Source organism: Lissotriton helveticus, chromosome 4_1 (genome assembly GCF_964261635.1).
Source record: "Lissotriton helveticus chromosome 4_1, aLisHel1.1, whole genome shotgun sequence".
In the NCBI taxonomy this organism is placed as follows: Eukaryota; Metazoa; Chordata; class Amphibia; order Caudata; family Salamandridae; genus Lissotriton; species Lissotriton helveticus.
The window spans coordinates 717,609,603-717,636,695 of NC_136063.1; the positions used below are offsets into that span (position 1 = coordinate 717,609,603).

General features: G+C 43.2%; 1 protein-coding gene across 3 annotated transcripts in view; it reads right to left on the minus strand.

Annotated features, from left to right (window-relative positions):
- The window catches only part of MEP1B (meprin A subunit beta), a 389,272-nt gene that overhangs the window by 314,281 nt on the left and 47,898 nt on the right, over positions 1-27,093 (minus strand). The window contains exon 2 of one of the 3 annotated variants that reach the window (XM_078687359.1): positions 5,734-5,752. The exons of the other annotated variants lie outside the window; for them this stretch is intronic. Within the exon in view, the coding sequence (XP_078543485.1) occupies positions 5,734-5,752 (19 nt within the window). The remainder of the gene's footprint in view (positions 1-5,733; positions 5,753-27,093) is intronic. 3 annotated transcript variants of the gene reach the window in all.

Genomic DNA, 27,093 nt, shown 5'->3' on the forward strand with positions numbered 1-27,093 from the left:
TATCCATGCAACATTTAAATTGAGAGAAACTCAGATCCCCTTGCGAAACTCCCTCTTTCAAGGCATTTCAAACATGGAACGCTAAATAAACTTCGACCTACATTACTGAAATCTTCAACAATGATACCATGGCAGAAATTGCTGTGGCCCGCATCATAAAACAACATATTGCATAACCCACATAAACGACATCATGCCACACAATGTAAAAACATTGCTGTGACATATTTAATTCAATTAAACGACATGGCGAGTTTAATTAAGAAGCCCGAAATCTCGTAATGGCAGCACGCGCCAGTGGCAATGCATGGCACATTGTAAAACACCAATTGAAGTACCTTTTATATGCCCCTAAATCACATTCCAACAACCACATAGACAGGAAAAAGATAGCTATTTTGAAAAAAAGCACATGCTACCTTCCTTTTAGATTCCCCCAAATCACATTAACAACAAACACATAGAAAAGAAACAGATAGCTCTTTTGAAAAAAGACACAGAATATTTATTGGTGACGTTATGCGATTTAAAAGGAGACAGTAAGCTGATGCATGCAGGGCTGTTTCCCGAATATCGGTACAAGAATGCTTTTGCTGAATAAACAAAAGTGGGGCGTTGATGGAGTCCAAAATACAGAGCACAACTAAGATAAAAGCAGAAAAGTAATAAATCCAAAAATTAACCATTAACAAAAAAAAGGCACACAGCTTTGTATAAGTACCTTTGTTAAATTTTAAAGCAGGTGGTAGGCTTGGAACATGAGCAGCTAAATGACCAACTATGGAGCGTTTGAATCTCAAGCAGGAAACTAACCAAACAAGCGGTGTTTGGAACACGTCTGGGAAACTAACAAAAAATAGTGCACAAAATGAATAGATAAAGACTACAGTGAAACAACAACAGTAGTTAGTCTCTGTTCTGTGGAGGAAAACAAATGAGCACAAGACGGCAATAAGTAGATAAAGTACCGAATAGCAAGAAAACATCTTTTAAGGACAGTGCAAGTAACAAATAAAAAGTAAATGGATGGGTTGTAAGCCCACAGAGTGAATACAGCATGTCTCGAAGAGACAAAGAATGTGCTGCCTAGGCTTGACCTAAAAAAGCAATAGAATGGAGAAAAATAGCTGAAGGAGGGAAGATGCCTAGACCTAGTGCAGGCAGGAGGGAAAGGAAGTCTGTGTAAATGGAGATTGAGATTCAGGAGTAAGGAAAGAGGAATAGGAAGGTAACATATAATAATCTTGCTCTAAGTGTTTGGCATTACCAGAGGGGAAATATTAATATGTTATTTAAGTTTATTTAGTGTGTGTGGCTGCGCCAAAGGTTGCCAGTTATTCTGAGCTCTGCCTGGTTTCAAATAAAGCAGATTTTTCCACAAAGCCTGAAGTGTCAAGACCATTTCTTCCCCAACTTCCTCTCACCACTTTCTTCATGGCTAAGTAAGTTATAGGAAAAATGTTTAGAAAGTAATGTCTTTAAACGTTTATCATCTGCTTCTTTAAATGTACAGCTGGCAAGGCGTCATGGCCTTACAGAGTGAAAATGTCATAACACGACCTCGAAACCCTGCTTTTTAACAATGACACAATATAAATTCAGTTAACTTACTAGATACTTAACATCTATAGCATGCATGTATTGATCATTTCCCAATTTTATTAAACATAAACAAGGTCAAAACTATCATAGTACTACATAACTGAGTTAAAAGAATAGAGTGATTAAAAAAGCACATGCTATGGAAAACATGGCCAAATCAGATATTCCAGTTCTGAGAATCAATTCTGAAAAGAATGGTTTTAAAAAAAAAAAATATTTGCAAACCCATGGAATTACTGACATCAGAAAGCAAGGGAGTGGCCAGATAGAATCCCCCCACTTTGATCCATGCATCTACATAGGCCTGCACAAAATTTACGTAACTTACTTTAAGTAATCTATGTGAAATTCCCAAAAAACTACAAAAAATGATTTGGAATGCAATTTGGCTTCTATGGCATTTTGCATTCTTTTTTAGCTCAAACTGTGCTTTTTTACGATTGGTTCATTTGCGTTCTCCCTGAGCTCTCGCAATATAATTTTTACCTGAATGAAGCCTCAGTTACACAACGTGGTGTAATGTCAGGCATTTTGTATAACAATCATAATCTGAAATGGCAGGAATTATGTGAGATTCTATCGGTGGTAAATTACATTTTACCCTGGCCTACCGGTAAGCTTCGGATGGAGTGAAGTGTGTGAGTCCAGCTGTTTCTACAAGTGTTCAGGAGAGAGAGTGTTGGAGAATGAATTGGTGTTCACCGCCTAAGAAAAAGTTTTATGGGCCAAATGCTGCAATTTACAGCACCCAATTTGTTTGTGAATTACTTCTGGAAACATTTAGTGACGTTCGCACTGCCCTGAATAGTGTTAATGACTGCCACTATGACGTGACAGCCCTCTGCTGGGCAGGCTATCGATTCCCCCAACTCTAAAAGGGGCATGGAACTGCATGTTTGACGGATGGTCTAGCCTCCTTTTTGTATCTTTGTTAGTTTGTGTTTTAAAAATGGTGGATCTGGGATTGAGTACACCACAGTGCTTGTTCGAAAAGATCGGATGTGTTAGTTGACAGTGGCTCTCAAACATAATTCAGTTATTGACATATTAGTACAGGCCTATGTGACTGAATAACTTCCATCCCTCGATGTACAAGTTGTTGTTGACCCCTAGTTTTTTCAGAGAAAAATTATAATATATAGGAGAGCTGAAATTAAAACAAAACCGATTGACAAACCTAACAATCAAAGTGAAAAAACACCCAGTTTAGGTAGCTAATCAACCTTATGTTGCATTACCAGTGAATTATTGATGAAATTAAACATGTCAGAATTAAAAAAAACATACTATAGAAATAAACAAGCAGATTGGATTTCTAAATCCTATGAGGGGAAATGTGATTATAATTGTATTCATGTAGTCTATCAGGGGCGGCCTTAGGCATGTGCAAGCTGTGCACCTGCACAGGGCCACCAAACCCCAGGGTCCTCCACACCAATATATATCCTTAATATAACAATCCTCTGAGGATGGACACATATTTGCGTGACAGCCCCTGGCAGGGATTTGGCAGCCGCCAGCTCTGTTCCAATTCCAAACACCCTGACCCCCCCCCCTCCTGAGCTCAGGGGGGCTCCGCCCTGCCCAGAACCCCTCTTCCGGGGCCCCCTACCTACGCTCCCTGCCCAGGGCCGCCATGAGCCCAGAGCCACCCCTGAGTCTATTTTTTAATGGTTAAGTGCTTGTGTTCGAGGTTACAGTCAGCTGCTTGAAGGCTTCACCAACAAGCACTGTATCAGAAACCCCATTGTCAACAGACAATACAGGATGGGTATAATTATGTGCTTTATGTTTGTTATATCTTATTTAACATCTCAAATTACACCACTGATAAACCGCTCACAACACCACATTTGAGACTACCAAGGATGTGATTTTATTGGTCAAGCCTGATGTGATGCATTGTGACTTGATCAATAAAATCAACTTTCTAAGAAGGTGCAATTAAGTTTTGAATCAAAGCTACATCAAATGTCAGGAAAATAATGTTCATGTCGGTGTACTTTTGATGGGGATATTTTTTATATCCAATGTTTTGGATTATATTGACATTAACATGTGAACTCTCAAATACTATTCACTGTATTTTTTCAACTTTTAGATTGACCATATCTAATGTAGGCCTATGTTTAGTGAGGCTACCGTTTGGGAGCATCTTCTTTCATGTCACATGTGTATTTTCATTTGTAGTAGAAGCCTACCTATTAATTAATTAACATGATATGTCCTTGCTTACTTTCTCATGTGAAATATTTTCCATTATGTGATACCTTCAGAATACTTTAATGAGTTGCTACAGTACACCAGGCTGGTCCAATGAATCTTGTTTGTTGCGCACGACTGTAAGTTTCAAGCACATTTAGAGACGCTTCCTTGTATAGGATCGTGAAAAGCTAATGAGCCTAGATTGTATCTGTGTGCCTTAACCTGATGGGAACCATGTGTAGGTGTAGCAAATGTTAGAATCATGTGATGTAAGCTAAAGCTGAGTGGAACTTTTCCAGAACCCGCAGAGACATGCTTTTATCCACTTCAAGACAGCTTAAAGCAGAGTGGGGTTCTCCATTTACGGAAGAACTGATTTACAAATTTCCATTTGAGACAACTTTATATTAATTTGTCCTCTTTCTTATATGACTGATTGATTTGAACTACATAATTACATAATGCATTCATGTATTGAATATTGATTTACACTAATGTGATGATTTTTAATTTGTAAACCCTTTCATCTTTAACAAAACTTCATGATTTGGAAATGTAATCACACTGTCTGCCATGTGGAGCCTAATGTGCCTCACATTATTTAAATGTATTGATTTGACCACTTGCTCAGCACTGGTTTTCGATTAATCAGATAGCTCTTCATGTGCCTCAAATTTGCACAAAGAAATTTGCTGAAATTTTGTTCCATTCATGTATTCAAATACATTTATTTCTGGGTCATTGACTTTTGACTACACTAAAAGTTGTAAGTGACTACATTCCATTACTACATTCTTTATTGGGTGCTTTTTTATGTGTATGTGTTTTTACTGTAAAACAAGTTTTCTCCTATTGTGATGCTGTTCCCATTTTCCTCTCAAAATTGCTCAACCTAGGACAGTATGTGATAATGGGGCATGGCAAACCCTGTCACAGAATCAGAGAAAATGTCGCCCTTATGCAAGCTATTTTGACTAAGATCATGCTCTGCTTGTGTGTGCGCTCGTTATATTTAGAAAATGAACATGGATGACATGGTATTGTCTTTTGAGAGTGAATCTGATTGAGCCCCCAAGAAACTCAATGAACCCAAGAAACCCGATAAACCCCAGGAGTTCAAGCCCATAACTACATTTATAAGAAAACAATATCTGTTTATCAAGATTTCATGTTAGAGTATGGTATCATATTTCCAGATCTGAAAACTGTGGAACAATTGAGTTGCCATAGAGATCGACATGCGATCACAATGGAGTGCCTTTTATCCTGCATTTCAGAAACTGTATTCAAAAGCGAAATCCTTTGCAATATTCAGTTCAAGGTTCAATAATGTAGAAACGTCAATCGAATCTAAAATATCTGTGCGGTAGTTACCTTGTGCCTTGACTTTTTGATAAATGAAGGTAAGTTAGCAGTCATATTTGACGTACTCACAACCATATTTGACTGGCACTATTAGATGTCCTTGGTCATAAGTAAAGCAGTACATGGTCCAAACAAAGAAGATTGCTTGAGGTGGCAAAATATGCTAAGAATATTTGGGCATATTTCTTATGTTGCAAGGGAAATGTGTTGTGGTGTTTCTTGGGCTGTTGGGTTTTTTAATGCTGCAGTATAGCACTACGTTTTTGTGTTGTACTGTAGTTGTAATGTTGTGCTGTTTGCCTGTTGTGATTTAGTAGTGTTGTTATGTTGTTTTGTGCAATGTTATTGTGTTATGTTTTGTTGCGTAGTTTAGAGACAGCAACACATGCAGCTACATTTCTATCCATAAACAGCACATTCCTTTAATGTTCAGTCACACACACTCATTCACCACTCTTTATGGTGGTAAATTCCTACTACTACAGCTCTTAATGAGCTTCCTCCAATGCTCACTTGATGTGATACAGCCCTTAATGTTTTAAAATATTGTAGAACACTCACCAACACTTTCTGGAACCGGCTGAAATAAAAAAAAAGAAATAGAAAGGTAATCAGTTCAGTTCAAAATCTTTATTCGATCTTTAGAAAAATATCATAAAACACCTAATAAAACACAACAGCACATTATACCTTTAACAACAGTCATAAATAACAATCAATCCATAAAATTACCTCCACATGTTATATTAAAAATCATAAAAAGTCAATTAACAAAGTACATATATTTATATATGGTGGGCTGATAAAAAATGCATTGACCAAGCAAACATCAGGCCTGCCCACCTAACTCCCTTCCATGGACTTTCTGCAACGTGTGGCCATTTACAGAAAACAACACACACTATAGCAAATATCTGGACTATTTAGCAGTTGACAGGTCCATAAAGGCCCGGTGAAGTGGACATCGCTTGGCAATGGTGTATTTACTCACTATCAAGTGAAAAGTCAAGCACTGCTCTACTGTACCTAGCCCAGAAAAAAAACATAGTGGCAAGGGGATAACATTTTATTGTCAGTGACCCATGACTGCAGTCGATTGAAAATAACCCTTCCAGGACTTTTACAGAGTTATCAACAATGGAGATCGGTCTATAACATTTAGGAGACCCTTATTCTCCCTACTTGAAGATTGGCAAATCGTAGTAAGGGTCCAAGACTTGGGAATCCTGCTTTACAAGCAGTTATTGAACACATTCATGAGTAAGGGACCCCATAAATCCAGATTGCATTTAAAAAGATCCATGGGAATCCCATCAGGACCCGCAGCTTTACCACCTGTACTGTATCGAATAGCTTCCTGTAGAGTAATTTGGAGGGTGGTGGAGTGTACGAGATGCTGTTGCGGTATACTTTCATACTCTCTACCTTTCTCCAATTGATATATATGGGCAAAATGCTTAAACCATTCCTGGCCTGTCATATTGCAGATTAGGAGTTGATTAGGGGGAGCATCTCACTGCTGAAGCCTTTTGACTATCTCAAAAAATATCGTACTGCAGTTCTGGGAAGCTGCTGATTCAAGAGTTTCCCAATCTTTTTGATACAAAAAACGTTTCCTCTCCTTGATGGTCAGTTTATAATCCTGTCTGGCCTCCCAGATTGCCCAAACAACCCTAGTAATCACATCCAGCACCTTTCGCAGGTGACAATTGGCAGCTGAACATTTCACATCAAACCATTGCGGGTGCTCCAAGACGGGTTTAAGGGGTTTCATCAAGAAATTCTTAAAGGAGTCACACAGTTGTTAAGAACAAGAAAATAAAACATTCCTTGAGCCTTCCCTTAGGCACCCTGAAAAAGTCGGCAAGGTCTTTTGGAGAAGACGGTCCAGCATTGCAGTAGGTTATTTAAGGTGCCACGCTACCCTAAGGCCGCCTTTGGAATGCTGATTAATACCACCACAAGGTAACAGTGTTTTGTCCCTTTCTACTTGGAAGACTCCTTCAACTGATAAGGCACTGTGATCACTCAATTGGGTCTCTATCACCCTGCTCTTAAGGCACCACTGCAGGAAATATTTTGAAGCAAATATGTAATCGATAGTTGACATTTGTCACCCTCCTCTATACATTGGCTTCTTTGGACAAGAACCCTGGAAATAGTTAACTGTATCCACAAGATCCAGACAGTAAACAGAGTCCCTCAACTCCAACCACCTTGGGGCAGCTCCTCCATTTGAACGGAGGAGCGTCTCCCCACTAGTCCCAGAGCTGCAAAATAAAATAGTAATAAAGTTAATTTATTACTGTTTTCATTTTCAGCAACCCGTCTTGAACTAAGTGTCGGGACGGGGCTAGTGCTGCCGAGTGGCAGCAGCAGAGAGCTCTGTGCTTCAAAATGCACATGTCTCTAAGGACGACTGTCTTGGCCTGGCCAGCAAGACATGCACATTTTAAAGTTCTCTAACCTAGCTGTCTTCGATAGCTAGGTTAGTGAAAGCGCAGGCCTCCAGTGCTCTTAGGAGCGCTGAGAGAGCCTGCTCTATCCAATCCTGGGTCTGCTTTCATGCTGTGAAAGCAGCGCCAAGATTGGGTAGTGCAGCTTCCTGCATTGGGACGTTCCGTGTGGAGAGAAGGCACCCGAGTGAGGAGGGGACCGCACTGCAAGATAAAATGTAAGTCTAATTGAATTATTATTTGTTTTTGTGCCCATCACCCTCGGTACAAGCTAGCCACCACTACCACCACCTAGCATCCCATAATGTAGTATTAGGAACATAGCTCAGATAACCAAGTAACATTGATTCATTACCCAAGGTCGCATTGAAATCCTCACATATTAGAACTTGTAAGTGAGAGATATTGCCCTTCGACTGAGATTTCAAATCCATAATAAATTTAAATAGCTCATGAAACAAACGAAAATGAGAGATGAAAAATTATTGTTGATGAAATTAACCAAATAAAAACAAAATGAGCTGAAACAATCATTGATAAGCAGAGCCTGGTATGCTGTGCTGGCTGTATTTACAACAGAGACTTTAATTCTGAGGTATAATTTAACCCAGATAGAGAGATTCCCCTTAGCTTTCCCATTGGGTGAGGCCATAGCAGGACGTGAATAACGCGAGAATCCTTTACACATAATGGGTGATACTGCCCAAGTCTCCTGCAAAACAGCAAAATCATATTTATCAATGAAAGACAGCCAATCTGGGTTAGAAATCTTTGGGCCTATTCCCAGAACTAATCTGAGATAAAATCCAAAATGTACTGCTTTTGGTATTCACAGAAGGCATTTAGTAGTAGTAAAGTTAGTACTCCTAACTTTGCTACCACTAAACTGAGACAAAATGCTTACTTTACGACTTTCGGTATTCACAAAAAACATTTAGTAGTAGTAAAGTTAGGAGTCCTAACTTTACTACAACTAAATGCCTTCTGTGAATACCAAAAGTAGTAAGTTTAGGATTTTATTTCAGATTAGTTCTGTGAATTGGCCCCCTTGAATTGGCTTTACGAGGTTTCTTTATAAGCATAGGAACCTCAGTTAGGGGGACACGAAAGAAGGTGTCAAAATGCTGTGACTCAGATGTCTCACACATCATCCTCTGTATTGGTTCACTATATTTAGCACATAAACTCAGATTCTGAGGACCAGTAAATCAATCAATCAATTAGGGAAATTGTAAGCGCGCTATTCACCCATGAGGGTCTCTAGGCGCCGGGGGAGGGGGGGGATATGGTTAAGCAGCTCCGTTCAATCAAGAAGCCAGGCCTTGAGCGTCATCCTGAAGATGTTCAGGGAGCGGGTGAGTAAAGTGTCAATCCTATCCATTGAGGTCCATTAGTGGTGGGAAACGGTTGTTACATGTAATATTATAACCGCCAAATATATTATGAGCTGGTGGGACCTGAGACGGGGCCCAAATTGTAAGGGTCTATAGAAAAAGTGAAGGGAGTGGGGGGGAATGTTGAAATTGCCATTCCTAACATAGGGCTGGTGATCAGCACTATGAATGGAAAACGCAGGATCAGGCAACAATGCTCACCTGGCAGTCAACATAGTATCTACAATCATTAGTTTAACTCTTTGCATGCGTAGGACGGCCCCCGGCCGTCCGATGTCACGGTGGGCGTGATGGTCGGATGACCGGCGCTGTCCGATTTGCGCATGCGTGGTTACCTCTCCTGAAAACCCAAATACACTACAGTGCAAACTGATGTGACAAGGAGCATCTGATTGACAGTTTTCGCAGAACACCTGGGACTTAAATCTAAGATATTTTGCAATCAGAAATCCTACATAAAGAAACTGAAGAAAGGTCATTTAATTCACTATGTCCACTGCTTGACAGGTTGCAACGGAAATGCTTTCTTGGTTCAGGTACCATCATGGATCCATTCCAGGATCTTGCAGCTACACGTCAGCAGCAATCTTAAGAACTACAGCAGTTATGTACTGAGAATGCAGCCATTGACAAATCTTGGCTGTAGACCTTTCGGTTGTATGCTCAAGCGTATTATGCCTTTTTGGATTATCCACACAGATAAAGGATTTTTGGATTCCTCAGTGGTGCATCTTGCACAAACCCTCCCAAGGTTGATGCAGGATGTGGTGTCTTTCAAAAGTGCCCTAACCCAGACCACTTGTGTTGGCCTCTTGATTAGGTGACTACCCTACTTTCTTGAGAACGTTCGAAACGATGTGTGAAAACCCGAAATAGAGAATTCATCTTTCTGAAGTTTAACAAGATAATTTAGATACCTTAACATATAACATCTCTTTCTGATAGCTTGCTCCTGAAATGAACAAGTCAGAGATAACCCAGAAGGGCTGGTTCAGGCATACCTTGAATGAGGAAATCAACGACAAATTGATCCACACTCACCATCCTACTTCTGTCTCTCAACTCATTGCCCTAGTACAGTTTATTGGACATTGCTTCCAAGAGCACAAGGATACGTAAAGTAACCACAGAAGAAAGACTATCATGAAATACAAGGATAATCATTTTTGTGTGTGCAATCAGTTCTAAATGTTGGTCTTCACTTATTTTCATGGTACCTGGGACACAGCATTTCGTTTGTGTGTTACTTTATGGACACATGCAGGAACAGTTATTTCTTTGCCAGTGAATCTGGAGTGTGAAGCATAAGGTAAGTATAACATTTAAGGAAGGGGAGTCAAACATAACATCGCCAATATGCCCAGAAGGTACCTATGCACATACAATCCGATGATTGATCATGTATAGTATCAAATCCAGTAAAGGATGTATCTGGCCTTTACTTATATGTTTTGGTGCCCACAATGAAAACCCTTTTTGCTCAGTAACCCCATAATTGGTCTAAACCTTTTTTGGGGCCTTTCAGGGGATTTGTAGTAAACTGAGGAGAGTATAGTGTATCCTATTAGGTTCCGCGGATCACAATCCTATTTGGGCCAATGGGTTAGCGGTGCAGGTTTCCCAGGGCTGTGACTGAGTAATGTGCATCTCCTTCAGGGAGTGAGGTGTGGCAGTGCAAGGCATCCCAGGGGCTTCAGATTTCTGCACTTACCGGCACACATCAAGTATAGAGGACATGCGCAGAGCACACCAGGCACATGCACACAGACATTTGCACTTTTAGATACATGTACAGTCAGACAGACACAACCGCATGCATATTACAACCCGCAACCAGTTTTCATTCCCTTTAATCAGTTTCTCCTGCTTTGGGTCTTAATTCTCTGTTGTGGCCTGCACCCTTGTCCTCGCCACTGACTTGGCATCTCAGTCCCTGTTCTGGCATGCGTCTGCGCTCTCATTCATTGGGATTGGGATCATCATGAGGCTCTGCATAGTGATTGGCCCTTTTGCAAGCCCTAGACCACCAATCACAAAGAGTGAGAATTGTGGGCCCCTGTTGTTCCTGTTACCTTTTTGGTCATCGAAGTGCAGCTTTGAGAGGAAGAGATTTTAGCCTGCGATTTAGGCCTTTGGTAGCCATGCGCTCTATAAGTGTTCATTCATTCATTCATTCATTCATTCATTCATTCATTGGTAACAGAGTAACTCACAGACAGAATTTGCGGTAACTTGGCTGGTGCCAGCATGCATTTCAAGAGCTGCACAATCCAGCACGTTGCAAAGCCCTGGAGCTGGACTCACAAGTTTATAGGGCGAGTGAGGAGTGATATTTATTTAAATTAATAATTACTCAATATGATGTAGAAAAAAGAAAGAAACCTGCATCAAATATGCATTGAGGTTGCGAAGAGTGAGACAGAAGGCTATTCAGTCTGTCAAGTTCACTGTGCATTTGGTCAGTATGGGTATTATATTTGGAGAAACATTGTAGTCCTATAAACCTGGTGCAAGCGAGAAGTATATATATATTGTGCAATCGGAACGGATATATAGCAATGTGCTCCTAAAGCTGACTGTTAAGAAAAATGACATTTAGTTGCGTATACTGCTTTTACCAGGATCACACAATTCGGTCCAAGTGGGGGGACTGGAGTTTGAGACAGGATTTCTCTGATAAGGAACTCAACCACCGGATAATATTACTTTATTTTACTAGAGCAACAAAGAGCAATATTGTGTGCTCATTTATTTCAGGTGCTAGTTAAGCTTATTGTGTTTGTGTTCATTAGAGCCGATTTACCTAATACAGGCATCACGAGCTAAATGCTTAATTTGTAAAAACAAAATAAGTGCTGGGGCCCTCGTCAGGAGGTCACTGCAGTTTGTACCACACATTGCCACTGTACTTACACAACCACAAGCCATCACACTGCTACAAAGTGGGACAATTCAGACTGTTGGAGGCCGCCAAAGCTTTAAAAGTGGCTTGGGTGGCAGGTAATAGTTGTTTTTAATGTATCCTGCTCATCTCTAAATTGCAGAAACAGCGCCATCATGTGGCAGCTCTCATAAGTGCTTGTTCCAGCAATTAAGTTCCGGTTCTGGCAATTTAGGGGCCGATTAGGATCGCGGTTTTCCCGCATCCTCCGGGCCGGCGGAAGCCACCGCCGGGTCGGAGGATGCGGGAAAACCGCTGGGGAGGCACAAAAGACCCACCGCCAAATTAGGATGGCAGTGGGTCTCAAAATCTGTCCACTGCTTTACCGCCGCGGTCGCCTTCCGACCGCGGCGGAAAAGCTCTAACATGGCTGGCGGTGTCTATCAGACACCACCAGCCATATTAGGATGGTGAAAAACAGATGCCTTTCCGCGGCGGATTCTCCGCCGTGGAAAGGCATACGGTGAATTCTTTGGGGGCCCGTTGCGGGCCCCCAGGGTGAGTGGGGGGGGCTGGGGGGTGCACATGGGGGGTACCTATGGTACCCCCCTGCATTTGCGTGCACGAAGCGGCAGGCACCGCGCGGTGCCTGCCGCTTTGTGCATGCAAATGCTAAGCATGCATATATATATATTTTTTTGTGTAAGACGTTTATTGCACATTTCACATGTTAATCACATCTTCGCGCCTACAACCATATCAGGCCAGCTACATTCGTTTACAGCACTTGCATGATGCCTCATAGTGTACACAGCCCATCAGCCGACATCCATAGGACCGGTGGCGTTGCAGTGAATAGCGCTAGGATGGTATAACAGTGCATCACATTCATCTTAGCATGTCTATTTTCTTACATTTTTTATTTTGTTCATTTTTCTGAAACCATGAAACAAAGAAAAAAAAATAACTATTTCAACTTTGAGCACTGTGTCACAGCATTCTCCCCCCTTCCTTTTATTGCTAAATGTTACTCTCCTGACTTAGCTATATGGTAATCATGCATATTCGTATTGTTCGACTTGGTCTAGTGATTGCGCCTGCAGATAATCCCTCAGATACAACCAGTAGTCTTTAGGGCATGATCCGGCCGGCAGTCCCTCCTCATACGTTGCCAGCGTATCTCGGCAATATGTTAAGTCTTCTAGCCAGTTTCTCACCTTCGGCCCCATTTTACCATTCCAATGTAGTGAAACCCTTCTCTTTGCCATTAAAAGTGCAACTACACAAAACTTTTGTTTCTTTGCTCTGAGCTGCGGAACTAGACCTAACAAACAGACTTTGATCGTACAGTCGAGCGGCACCTCAATCAGTTCACTGATCGCTTGTACCACCTGCCCCCAGAACCTAGCCACCGAGTGACATTGCCATGCTAAATGTAAAAAGTCTGCATCATCTTGCTTGCATCTTGCACATCTCGAGTCGTTCCGCAACCCATATCTGTAGAGCCTCTCAGGCATATAGTACATTTGGTGTATGTATTTATAATGAATAATCCTCAGGTTCCCATTTGGCGTTAGCATGCTAGTGAACATGCATGTCGTTTCCCATTCCTCTTCCGACAGTGTATCGTCCAATATTGCGCACCATTTACCTCTCACCCCCTCAGTGTTCCTTCCAATGTCCCCTTGTAGGCTTGTGTATAACTTTGACACTAGGTGTGAGGCGGTGGGGGTTGTTAATACCAGCTGCAGTGGGGCCAGAGGCTGGGGCTCTTCCGGAAAGGTGGGAAAATGTTCTTTTACTGCTCTTTGCAGCCTATAGTAATTAAAGCTGAATAACAGTGTCGGATGACTAATGTATGTTAACTTGTCCAGTGTTTGAAAGACCCCTTCTTTATACAAATCGCCCATTGTATCAATACCAGCATGACGCAGCAAGTCCATTCCTACCTGTTCTTGGGTCACTGAAAGTGCCGGGTGATTTGCTAACGGGAGTGCTGGTGCATAAAGCGGTAAACTTCCGGTTTTCTTACCCATCAGTCGCCACGCTTCGGTTGTAGTGTCTACCGGGTTTATATCCCGCTCGTGTAGTCTAATTCGCTTATGCGGCAATATGTTAGCCAACGGAATTGGGTCGGTATCGCTCTTTTCCACCGCCACAAGCGTCAGGAAGGGGATCTCGTGGTACCAGTAGTGCGCGAATTGCGCCTGGGCGCAGAGATACTAAAAATAAAGGTCTGGGATTTTGAAACCACCCTTCGCATATGGTAGCGTCATCGTTTGTAATTCCAATCTGGCGTGTTTTCCTGCCCAAAGTAGACTTAGTATTAATTTGTTAATATTTCGGAAAACTTCTGCAGGAGGTGTGATGGGGATGTTGGTGAACAAATAAAGGAACTTGGGCAGAAGCACCATCTTCACGATTGCAGCTCTGTCCGCCAGCGATAGTGGCAATTTGTTCCATCGTTTAATTTTATCTTCTAAGGACGATATCGTTCTACCATAGTTGGTTCTAATGACTAGTTCTGGATCTCTATGGAACGATACTCCCAGGTATCTGGTCGGCTCTTCCTGCCACTCCAATGGGTAATCTAGGGGGGATGGGACTGTGCTGTCTGTCAGCGCCAGGATGAGTGATTTTGACCAATTGATCTGCATCCCTGAATATTGACCAAATCTTATGTATTCGCGCAATAAAGGGTTAAGGTGCTGCTCCGGATTTTTTACATAAAGAACCATATCATCTGCGTACAGTGAGATGTGTATAGGGCGTGTTGAGAGTTGTATGGCTGAGTAGTGGTGGTGCTGTCTTATTTTGTAGGCCAAGGGTTCTAGCACTAATGCAAAAAGCATCGGGGAGAGAGGGCAACCTTGTCTCGTTCCGCGACATATTGCAATCAGCTCCGAGACATGCTTGTTAACCCTGATACGCGCTGACATATTCGTGTATAGCATTGATATCCACTGTGTGAATATCGGAGGAAATCCCATGCGCAACAGAACCGTTTGGAGAAAATTCCAGTCTATCGTGTCAAACACTTTGGCAGCGTCAAATAGTACCGCCACAGCTTTGATCTCTGGTACCAAATAATGAGCTAGTGCAAAGAGTGTGCGTGTGTTATGAGTCGTCGATCTATCTGGAACGAAGCCAGACTGATCAGGCCTCACCAGTAGGGGCATGAGTGGTTTGAGCCTTGCCGCTAACAGACTGGCTATTATTTTTGTGTCCACATTGATGAGGCATAGGGGGCGGTAAGAGTCACATTGTTCCTCATCCTTCCCTGGTTTTAACAATGCAATCAGCATGGCTTCCCTCATCGATGTCGGGAGGGTTTGTGCCTCGTGTGCCGCTCCTTAGAGCCCTACCAGATGTGGAGCCAGTAGGTCCGCGAATGTCTTATAGAACTCAATCGAGAACCCGTCAGGTCCCGGTGCCTTGCCATTTGGTAATTGTTTGATAGTGTCTACAACTTCCTCTACTGTTACAGGGCGAGCTAGGTACTCTCTATGATTATTTGATAACCACGCTATTTCTACATCTGCCATATAGGCCATCATTTCTTCCTGTAGCACAGAGGGACGTGTCTCATATAGTTGGCCGTAAGCAGCCCTGAATTCACCCATTATGACCTTAATGTCTCGTGTGACTGTGCCCGCTCGAGTTTTGATTTTATTGATATTTTGAGGTGCTCGTCCTGAACATATTTTTTCCGCTAGCGCTCTTCCAGGCCTGCCTCCCTCTCCATACACTCTGGCAGTTTTGCGCTTCGATATGTATTTGAGCTCGTCAGTTGCAAACTGCTGATGTTCTTTTAGTAGCAATTGTATTTCCCCCAGTAGTGTGATGTCCCTTGTTTGCGTGTACCTTTGTTCCAATGTGTGCAAGGCGTGTTCCCGTGTTTTTAATTGCTGCCTTATATCTTTCAGGATGCCCGTGATTGTGCTAATACATACCCCCCGTATAGTTGCTTTGAAAGCCTCCCACAGGAGGCATGGGTCATCCGTCGTTGGACAGTTGAGTTCAAAGTAGTCCACTATAGCCTTATGTATGGTGTCAGTGTATAACGGGTCCAGTAAAGCTCCCGCATTGAATCTCCACGTGAAAGGTGGGGGCTTATAATGGGGTATGTCAACTGCCAACAGCACAGGGCTGTGATCCGAAAGTGTTCTTGGTAAATGTTTTATAGAGACAGTCCATGATACCACCTCCCGTGTGCCCAGCCAATAGTCCAGCCTGGACCAACTATTGTGTGCCGCAGTTATGTGTGTCGCTACTAGCTCGTCTGGATGGTTGTCCCTCCATTTGTCAGTCATTTGTAGGTCTGCCATTGCGTTGTGTAGTATCACTCTCGCCTGTTTATGCGGTTCTAGAGTGTTTAGCGAACGATCCAGCCCGTCCCTCAAAGCTATGTTGAAATCACCTCCCCATATTATGTTCTCGACCTGGAAATCTGATACTACATGCCATAATTTCGCGAAGAACCCCGGATCATCCGTGTTCGGGCCATAGGTGTTCACTAACGCAACTTGATGCTGTCTCACCATGCCTATTACAATGACGCTTCTACCTTCAACATCTCTGTGTACGGTCGAGATCTCGAAGTGTACTCCCTTCCATATTAGAATACTGACCCCACGTGAGTAGGAGGAGTAATGCGAGCTGGTCACTGACTCTGCCCATCTAGCGCCTAGTGTGGATGTGGTGTCGGCAGCTATGTGCGTTTCCTGTAGAAAGGCTACGTCTACACGCAATCTGTCAAAGTAGGCAAATATCTGCCGAATCTTCTTCGGATTCCCCAGACCCCTAATGTTCCATGTAATAAATTGTAGTGTGGTAGATTTAGCTATGTCAGTGTGTTTTAATGTTGTTGTGCCGTGTCATACCAGATCGCTTCAGGCGCACCAATCCCATCATACCCAAGTCAGTGTTTTGGCATACAATTTCTTGCAGTGCTTGTGGTGAAAAAGAGGCCGCAATGCTTCTTAGACACAGTGAACCAATTCAAACCTTTCCCAGTTCCCTACCCCACCCCCCGCCCACTTCAGCGCCCAAACTGTGCCAAAGCCATACCCTTAAATTAACCAAACTGTAATCAGAACTGTAGTAGGGGTCCACCCGCTAGAGGGTGTCGCCAAGTACACACATCTCCATCCACATGGTGGATGTGGACGGGTGCATATGCTCTGGTATGAACCATAATGTCACATTTCCTCACATGTCCCGCCAATCTCTGATGGCAGGTGTCCGTGGAATACGCACAGTCACTGTCTATACCTCTGTATTAACGCATATTTTGGCTGTACATATTTTGGGTTTAACATGTTCACTTTGACCCATCGCATTGTTTCGATAGGCAACTCACACATTCCCGTGCAGTCAACGGCTGGTGCATGCACGTACAGCTACTACTGCAAACCATCCGCACAGTACAAATAGTCCACATCAAACCGTTTCACATTCCCACCATCTCTCCAGCGCCCCATGTCCATTTTGGATTACCGTATTACTCACTGCGTATGCCGCATTTGTGTTCATAGAGTGTAGTTCGGGTCAGTTTGTAAGGCACTTAAGGACGCTTGTCTATATCCGTGCATATCGGGCTCAACAGTTGTACTCCATATTTTTTATTAACATCGACTGTATATTTTCTGAGCTGATTTTAGCTTTGAGATGTCTCTAACAAAGAGAACGCCTATATGCAGATGTTGCTCTCTGCCTCCTTTCCCCTCAGTCGTTGTCACTGCTCTGTTCTTCTTGCCCCTGCGCTCTACGTCGACGTCCCAGTTTTTTTATGTATTCTTGCGCCGCTTGTACTGTGGGGAGTATCAAGGGTCTGTCTGCATTTGTGATTTTAAGCTTCGCAGGATACAGCATTGCATATTCAACTCCTAGTTCCCACAGTTTCTTTTTCACTGGAGCGAATTCCCTGCGAGCCAGCTGGACCGGCATGCGGGCAATTATTATACGTGGTGGAGCTCCCGGCTTCGGTTTAGGTGCTAAAGAACGGTGTGCGCGCTCAACAAGAAAGACCGTTGACAGCTTGTCGGCTCCGAATAAGTCCCTCAGTAACGCCTCCACATAGTCTTTCATTCTGCCCGTGTTGGTGGTGTCCGGCAGGCCTGCTATTCGGACGTTATTGCGTCTAGATCTGGCTTCCTGGTCCTCCACCTTAGCCCGCAACACTTCCAGCGTTTTCTCCATGTCTCCGCATATTCTCGTTGTAGACTTAGACTCGTCCTCCACCTTAGATATTCTTTGTTCTGCCTCTACCAGTCGCTCGCCGTGTTTATCGAGCTTCGCGGCCATATTGTCCACACGTTGCACCACATTATCCAGCTTGTTATTCATTTCTTGCAGGCTTTGCTGTATTGCTCTGAGGACTGTCTCCATGCCAGTCCCGTCCCCAGCTTCATTGTCTCCCTCAGCGTCCGATGTTACCGCGGTGTTCTTTGGCTGCCTCCTCGTTTCAAACTGCAGCTTGGTTTGCTGTTTTTCTGGTTTCCCCATGGCGTAGTTTCGCGGTGTGGGATTGCACAGTGCCGTCACAGGGATGTCGGTGCACAGACACTTTGCGGCGCTCAGTTCGCGTTGTTGGGTCGCACACGTTGTCCTCAGTGTCTCTGAGTTATGAAAAAGTTTACATCAGACGTCCTCTTGGGCACCCTGCGGTCTTATTGTGATTGTTGCCGCCTGCCGTAGGAGTCTTGCGTTTCCTTATCGCGACCCCGCAGCGCTCTTAATTACTGCTGTATTTTGGGGCGAAGCATGTAGTCAGAGTTCGCGTGTCCGTGTGTGTGTGCAGGCGCTGAGGTTCCACATGTGCCTCCTATGCATTCGGCCAGCCACGCAGTTCCCTCGTGCTCTTCCCACACGGCATGTATGTAGGCGCCGCCCGTCTATGTCGTACGTTGTCGCCCACAGCCTCAATAGTCTAGTGTTATTCCACACCCAGTGTCTGCATTTATAATTATGTGCATCTCGCCGTTTGGCGCGTCACTGCTGCCGCGTCAGCAGAGCGCTCCGTTGCCGAGGTCAATGGAACAGCCCCGTTGGTCAGTTACTAGTACGCCTGTCTCTACGCTGAAGCACTAGCCCCACGCACCTGTTTGCTGCGGTCTCTGCTCTGGCGGTCTGCAGAGGATCCCCGATGCTTCTCCTCCTTCGCTCCTTATTGCGTGCGTTCCACTGCAGCCGCCATTTTGAGGCTCCTGGAACGCAAACCTGCTGCGGCGTTTGTGAAGCCTTTAGCTCACCGGAGCTGTTCTGCTGGGTCCCAAGTCTATTTTTGCGCCGATATGATGCAGACAGAGCGGCGCAGCCCACATGCCTGCCCTCAGACCCGTCACTGTATCCGTCGGGTCCGATCGCCGTGTGCCGCCATTTTGAAAGCTCCGCTTGCCAACACGGTTTACCATCAATATTACTGTCACCGCTGCTGCTTCCTGATAGTCAGTGCTCGCAGTCTTTGGGCGGCATGTTCCGTTTGTTGTTTCTGTCTTTTTCGCACTTCCAGCGGTACATTTGGAGGGGTTCAGGCCGCTGTTCCTGCACTCGTCCGACGGAGCTGACTCACGAGCCAGCCATTCCGTAGTGCGCCCTCTAGCGCCCCCAAATAAGCATGCATATTTAACCTTGCGGCGGGTGCTGCTTCAAGCAGCACCCGCCGCAATGTTAAATATTGAGGAGGTGACCGTCAGGCTGGCGGTCACATCCTAATTGCACTGGAGGGACCGCCGTTGCCCCTGCGGATGGTCCCTCCTCTAGGGTGGCGGACGGACGCAGGTCCGTCCGCCATCCTAATGAGCCCATTAGTGCAGTACTGCGCACCGGAAACCAATGGCTCAAATTAAGCACTGCACATGCTACATCGGTCAGTCGCTCTATGTGAAATCCTTCTGCATAGACTCAAAAAACACAGACAGAATGACTGATTATAACGTGTCTGTGCTGTCTTTACTCCAAAAACAATACTGCTGCAGGCGAATACTACTATGAAGGCAGAGGTTATGCTATGCACAGAAGTCCTTGTGGCAGAGATGTTTTAAGGCATTGTCAAAGTGCCCAGGGCTCAGGCCCAGGTCTCCAGCATTTAAGGGGCCCTCTGATAGAACCAGCTCTGTTCTGCAGAGTCCCACCATGATGACCTTGAATAATTTTTAAACAGATTGTTCTAAACACTGTGTTCCTTTATTTTGTATTTAATGTAAGTGATGTGTGAGTCTATTATTTACATCTTGTAGAGAAATGGTGTGTTTATGTTTCATGCAAAATCCATAAAAAAAATCTTTTATATCAAAACAGACCTGGCATTTGAAAAATGGGAGGGTGTCACAGAGATTATTTACAGTAATATTAGTGAACTGCTGCTGTGTTACAATATTGAAAACACACTTCAATATCCCTGAATATTAGATGGAAACACATTTAGAATTTGGAGGAGTGGGCCTGTGCACTGCCAGTGGCCTGAACAAAAAGGGTATGAAAGAGTTGAAATTGGATCATAAATTCGAAGCTGTTCTGAAAAGGGGTCCCCAATATACTTTAGGCCCAGGGCCCCCAAAATCCTTAAGATGCCCCTGCCTGGTGGTAGCACAGAGTTCCTTCTGAGGGTATAATGTTTCAGTGGTAGTCTTTTGAGAAATGCAGCTCAAATGAAGACTGCAGACATGTCATCCTTTTAGCAACAATTGCACCGAAAAACGAAGAAGAAAAGCACTGTTTCAGATTACTTTTTTTACCCAATGATCTCTAAGGGCCAGAAGTATCAAGAATTTATCCAGTCACAAAATTGGGCCGTTGGAGATAAGAAAAATTCATTTTGATATGTTTTGTTCCCAAATGGCTATTCAGGAACATGTTACCAAATCACAATTTGGAATTGCAAATACAAACTGATTTGGTATTAGGAAGGGTCATGCTTAGGGCATCCCTTCTTGATATGAATCACAGTGGTATGTGAGAATGTTTAGCAACTGAATTGCGATGGCTAAAGATTCACATTTTACCACCTACTTCAAGTAGGTGGTAACCCATTTGGCAACATAAGGGGGTTCCAAAGGGACCACTGCCCACTCTTAAAAAGAATGAAAACTTTTAATTTTTATTTTTTTAATGTGACCCATTTTCCTTTCAGGAAAACAGGCTGCATTAAAAAAAAAAGATTACTTTATTTAAAAGCAATCACAGATATGGTGGTCTGCTGAACCCATCAGGCCACCATTCCTGTTATTTTAGTGATTCCTAAAATGTTCCAAATTGAGACCTATCTCAATAATATTCATAAGTAGGTCGATTTGGAACCCACTTGGGATAGCTAAATAAAACTCTATGAGTTTCATACATTAGGAATAGCCATTACCTAATTGTGATTTACAGAGAATCACAATTAGGTCATCCCTATTCCCAGTATTGGTACATCTGACCTATACCTGCCAGATTTAATTCATGTAGCTGGCGGCTTCTTCATTTTCTTTGAAAATCTGCATTAGCCCCTTCCGTCCGACGCCACAGTGGGCGTGTGCGTCAGACAGCCGGGTGTCATCCGATTTGCGCACGTGTGGAATTCGCCCACACAGTGGGGGAATGTGCGCTGCGGCGAATCGGTTAAAGAGGGAAGGGTGCAGTGCTTGGCATGGTGTCCCAAAGTCTGAAATGACGTACCAACCCCATGGGACTAGAACTAGTCCAGATCAAACTTTTGGTCCAAGCCATGCTCGGCCCTTGCATGGCTCATCATCCTGTCCACTGCACAGGATCTGCCCTTTGGGGAGAAACTGTTAGAAGGCTCACACAAACGTGGACTGGAGGTGGACTGATGCAGTCAGGGCAAAGTGCAAGTAACAGGCCAGTCTACGGGCACTATATCATATTGTGATCGGGCAATACGACACTGTCATGCACCAGTTCTGTGAAGCTGAACATGAAGATTCCTTTTTATGAATACAATCTCACTTTTCCAACATTCGCTACATCACAGAGGATATCACTACTTCTCGCTGCAGAGTACTTCCTGCATGACAACAACCCTAGTCATTTGATGCATAAATTCAGCTTTGCTCTACTGCAAACTCTGCCCAATATAGTGAAAAGGGATCGATCTTACTTATTGGTCCACCATCTCTGGTCATCATTCAGTCGGGTGATCTGATGACACTGAGTGGTGCCGATGATCCCGTCTAGCAGGAGCAGGTTTTGTGGTAACCCCCTATGAAATCGAGAGCCTTAACTACATACAACACCATAAATAAGCGGCCCCACCCTGCTTTGCCCCGCCCACTGTTAAAGTTTCAAGTTTATATTGTGTATCCTGTTCGACGGGAAGTTGAATGGATTGTCTGGTGGCTCAGTGGACTAATGCATTCACTGCAGGGGCCTGTGTTTGACCTCCTGGTCACAGGTTCAAATCCTGGTGGGTCCACTCAGCCTTTCATCCATTTGAGGTTGATAAAATGAGTACCATTGAGTTGGGTAACTATATACATCTGTTATTTCAGTGCCAAGATGCCCTGTTGCTGAGGCGAACGTGTGCTTTACAAATACACCTGTTATGGAGAGTTGAATTTTATGGTGGCAGCATGTCTTCCAGGTAAGCCACAGTTTGATGTCCTTGTTTTTCAGTAGTCTTCAAAAGTTGCAAGGATAGTTGCCTGAGAGTGCACTTTATGGAGCTTGAAAATATATATATATATATATATTTATTTTTTTACACCCCATAACACCAACAATTTATTTCTTACCCAAGATTCACAAGACTCTATACAATCCACCAGCTAGACCAATAATCTCTAGCTGTGGGTCATTATGGAAACCGTGGCATCATATGTTGACTATTTCTTGGCGCCGATTGTCCCGTCCCTTAGTTCATTTATAAAAGACACTGGAGATTTCCTCAGAAACATAATGAACACGAACTGGCATCCAGAATATTGGTTGGCAACAATAGATGTTGTATCCTTATACACGTCGATACAACATGACATTGGGCTCAAAGCAATCAGATATTTTTTACAACAACGCCCAATCTCAGAAATTAGACACACTAACATGTTGATCGACATGATAACATTTTGTCTGACCAATAAAATTTTTTTATTCAACAAGAATATATACGCCCAAACATGTGGATGTGCAATGGGCGTGTCCTTTTCCCCAAGCTATGCGAATCTCACCATGGGATGGTGGGAGAAAAACATAGCTTGGGGAGAGGAAAATGAACACTACACCACAGACGTGGTGTTATGGCTGAGATTTATTGATGATCTCTTTGTCCTCTGGAAAGGTCCAAAGAATAAACTAATTGAATACATTGAAGCTCTCAATCAAAACCAAATAGGATTGAAATTTACCTACATTATTCAAAAGCAGGAGATAGACTTTTTAGACACCAAGGTCTATGTCAAAAATAATAAACTTGAAACAACAGTCTACAGAAAGAAAACCTCTTCAAACAGTGTCCTATTGGGTACTAGTTTTCATCCCACTGCCTTGAAGCGAAGCATACCATATGGAGAGTTTCTCCGCATGAGACGAAACTGTTCGGAAGATGAGGAAATGGACAAAATGTTCAAGGAAACAAAAGAACGATTTACTACCCGCGGATACAAACATTCAGATATTGCTCATGGGGAACAAAGAGCGGGAAATAAAACAAGAACAGAAACCTTGATATCAAAAAGTAAAGAAACCAAAACGGACGAAGATAAACCGCGAATGATCCTGACATACTCGAAAGAGAGTTTCAAGATAAGACAAATCCTGACCAAATATTGGAATGTGCTAAAAAAAGATACAGACATTGGATCTCTAATAGGAAAAAGGCCTTTGTTAACATTTCGTAAAGCACCTTCAATACAAGACTCCGTGGTCAACAGTCATTTCCGAATAATAAAGCCGTTGACATGGCTAGAAAAAAGACAGCATGGATTTACAAAATGCCAAGCGTGCAAAGCATGCTCAATTGGACAAAACCTAAAAAGCTTGATAGATCCCAAAGGACGGAAATTTGAGATAAAAGACCGAATCACCTGTGAGTCACAATTTTTCGTTTACTAACTACAATGCTTCTGTGGAAAAAAGTATATTGGCTCAACAACCTGCGCTTTGAAAAAGAGAATTCTCGAACATATTTGATCAATCACTAATGATGACTACAGCTATGCGATAGCTAAACACTTAAAAACACATCCCGGGAAAACGTGGAAGAACATCAGATATGCAGGCATAGCAATGATCAATGAAAGTGAACGAGGTGGTGATCGAACTATGAAACTGCGACGCCTTGAATCAAAGCTGATAATTAGATTCAAAACGAGACACCCCATGGGCCTAAATGGGGATGACGAGATGTATGTACATTTATAAACATGAACTGTACAACATAGAGGGGATAACAACCCAATTCATGACAAGTTGAACAATGAAAAACAATCAAATAAGTGAAAAATCCAAAATATTATGAAAAAATCCAAACAGAGCAAATGTAATATTTGTAGCAAGTATTCGAATGATACATTCACAAAAACGTGTAATTAATAGCAGATTAATTTAAGCTTCTTTTTTTATCAAAGTGTTGTTGGCATGCGGGGCACCATATGAATGCACAAGATTAAGTTGACATATAGCACTTAGCCATCACTAAATTCATGATTACAAGTCATCAATATGTAGGCAGATCATGAATTCCATTACTAAATGGGAATGGTAAATCAAGTACCTTAATACACATACTTAATGTGTAAATCATGCCTTACATATACGTGGTAACAAAGCACCCTAACCTGCAATTAATGTAATGCACAGTGAGATGCTTGTAATCCAGCAACACGGCGATAAAGCTGAAAAACAGTATGAAACTGCATTTGCCTACTGCTTCCACAATGCACCGTAACTTGCCATGTGAGGGTTTTAGTATAAGTGTGCAAAACAAAGTAAGGACAATTGTTTGTATACCGTGACCAGGGACTTGTATAGTCCGAAACGCGTAGGTGGTAGAGAGCCTACAGGAAAATAAATTGAACTTACCAACTTTGAAGTGGTGTGCGGCGTTTTCCTTGTTGGAGATAACTTGTTGTGACAATATATATATATATATATATATATATATATATATATATATATATATATATATATATATATATACATCCAAATCACATTCACACTTCAATTCCTTATGTCGCAAGGGAAGTATGTAAGCACGGACTCCAAATTGCATCAAATAAGTTTTATTTGATGGACTTAAGACAACAAAGTAAATACTTGACGCGTTTCAGGAAGAAAACCCTTAATCGCTCTACCAAGTCTCACGCATCAGGGGTTAGAGTAACGCAGTGTGGGATTTTCCCTGCAATACCCCGAGGCCACAGAATGCTCATGCAAATGAAATTAAATGAAAAAAACACTTATATAGTGCTACCCTGAGACATCCCAGCGCGGTAGATGGACGCAGACAGAAGAAAGGGCTCCGTGGTTTTAGGGACAATTGTTAAAAAGTAGTGTTTTAAAAAGTTTGCGAAAGGGTAGGAGATTGGGCTCCATCCGCATGCGTAGGGGAAGAGCATTCCAGAGCTTGGCAGAGTTATAGGAGAAAGAGCATCCGCCGCATCTAGCTCTCTTTATCCTAGGTAGAAGGGCGCGGCAGGAGGAAGCTGAGCAGAGGTGCCTGTTGGGCTGGTAGGCAGTTATCATGGACCGGCTGATTGTAGGACCCTTCTTCCAGAATAGCCTTGTGCACAATGCACATGGCTTTAAATTGGATTCTCTCCCTGACCGGTAGCCAGTGGAGGCTCCTTAGGGCGGGAGCTGTGGACTGTCATTGGGGGCTCTGGAGGAGTGTGCGAGCTGCACAGTTTTGCATTATCTGGAACTTGCGTATGGTGGATTGTGGAGCCGCTAGATACAGGGCATTCCCATAATCCAGGCGTGAGAGGATAAGACCGTGGAACGCGATTTTATTTGCTTGAAATGGGAACAGGGAAAGTATTTTATGTAACATCCTCAGCAGGCCCTAGCAGGCAGCCAAGAGTTTTGCCGCTTGGTAGTTGAAACTCAGGGAGTGGTCCAACCATATGCCAAGGCTTTTGATCTGGTCTTTGGGGACTGGAGCGGCGCCCAGGCATTTCGGCCAGAGTTCCATCCATTTGGCAGACTCCTCAAGACAGCTTCCCAGGTTGCTTGGTGATTTTTCGGGGTGGTTTAATGCCATCCCGAGCTGAGTGTCATCAGTGTAGGTGATGATTTGTATGCCAAATGGGTGGACAATCTCTGCCAAGGGACTCATGTAAATATTAAATAGTGTGGGGCTCAGGGATCAGCTGATCAAATGCTGACCGTGTGTGTTTCTAATTCTCTGTCTCAGCAATGGTGAAGGTCATTGTTTAAGCATCATGCTGCCCGCACCCGCCTCCTGCCAGGTAACTTGCAAAGAGTCAAGGGGAGTTTTTTTACCTCCATGTATGCAGCCCAGCCACCAAGTGAGTGCCTGAATCCTCACTGGGTATCATGTATTTTGATGTACTCTAGCTGGCACTGGGATTGGTGTGCTCACATACAATCCAAAAGCAGCGAAAACTGAGAGCTTTGTGTCCAGTGCTCTGCATGCGTTGTACTTCTCGCCCCTGGAGGCCGGCTTCCAACAGTAAGAGGTACAGACTCACTTTGATACGTGGCCGGTGCCTGGCTTTACACGGTACCAGCAGGTCAGTCATCATGTATTTTATTTATTTATTTATTTTATTTATGCATTTTTATATAGCGCGGACTTTACCAGAAGGCGTCAGAGCGCTTCACAATAGGAACAGAAATGAAACATAATGAGAAACATTACACAAGAACAGATTACAAAAGCATACGTTACGTTACATAAGGTAATAGTGACAATTGTGAGCAAACAAAATACATGAGGTAGTAAAAATTGTGAGCAACCAAAAATACATGAGGTAGTAAAAAGTGCACAAGAGGAAAAAGTGACAAGTGTGCAGTTCCAAGAGAAAACAAAGTATAATTTGAGGTATAATACTGCAATAGGTGCTAGACACTCAGGCACAAAAACAAGCGTTACGTAGGCAAAGGTGGCACTTGTGCAAGTATCAAAGGTAAAAACATGTGAGAGGTAGCAAACCGTGTGATACAAGGGCAAAGTGGTGTGTGCATGTTACAAAAGGGCACCAAACACAAGTACATGGAAAATACTGCA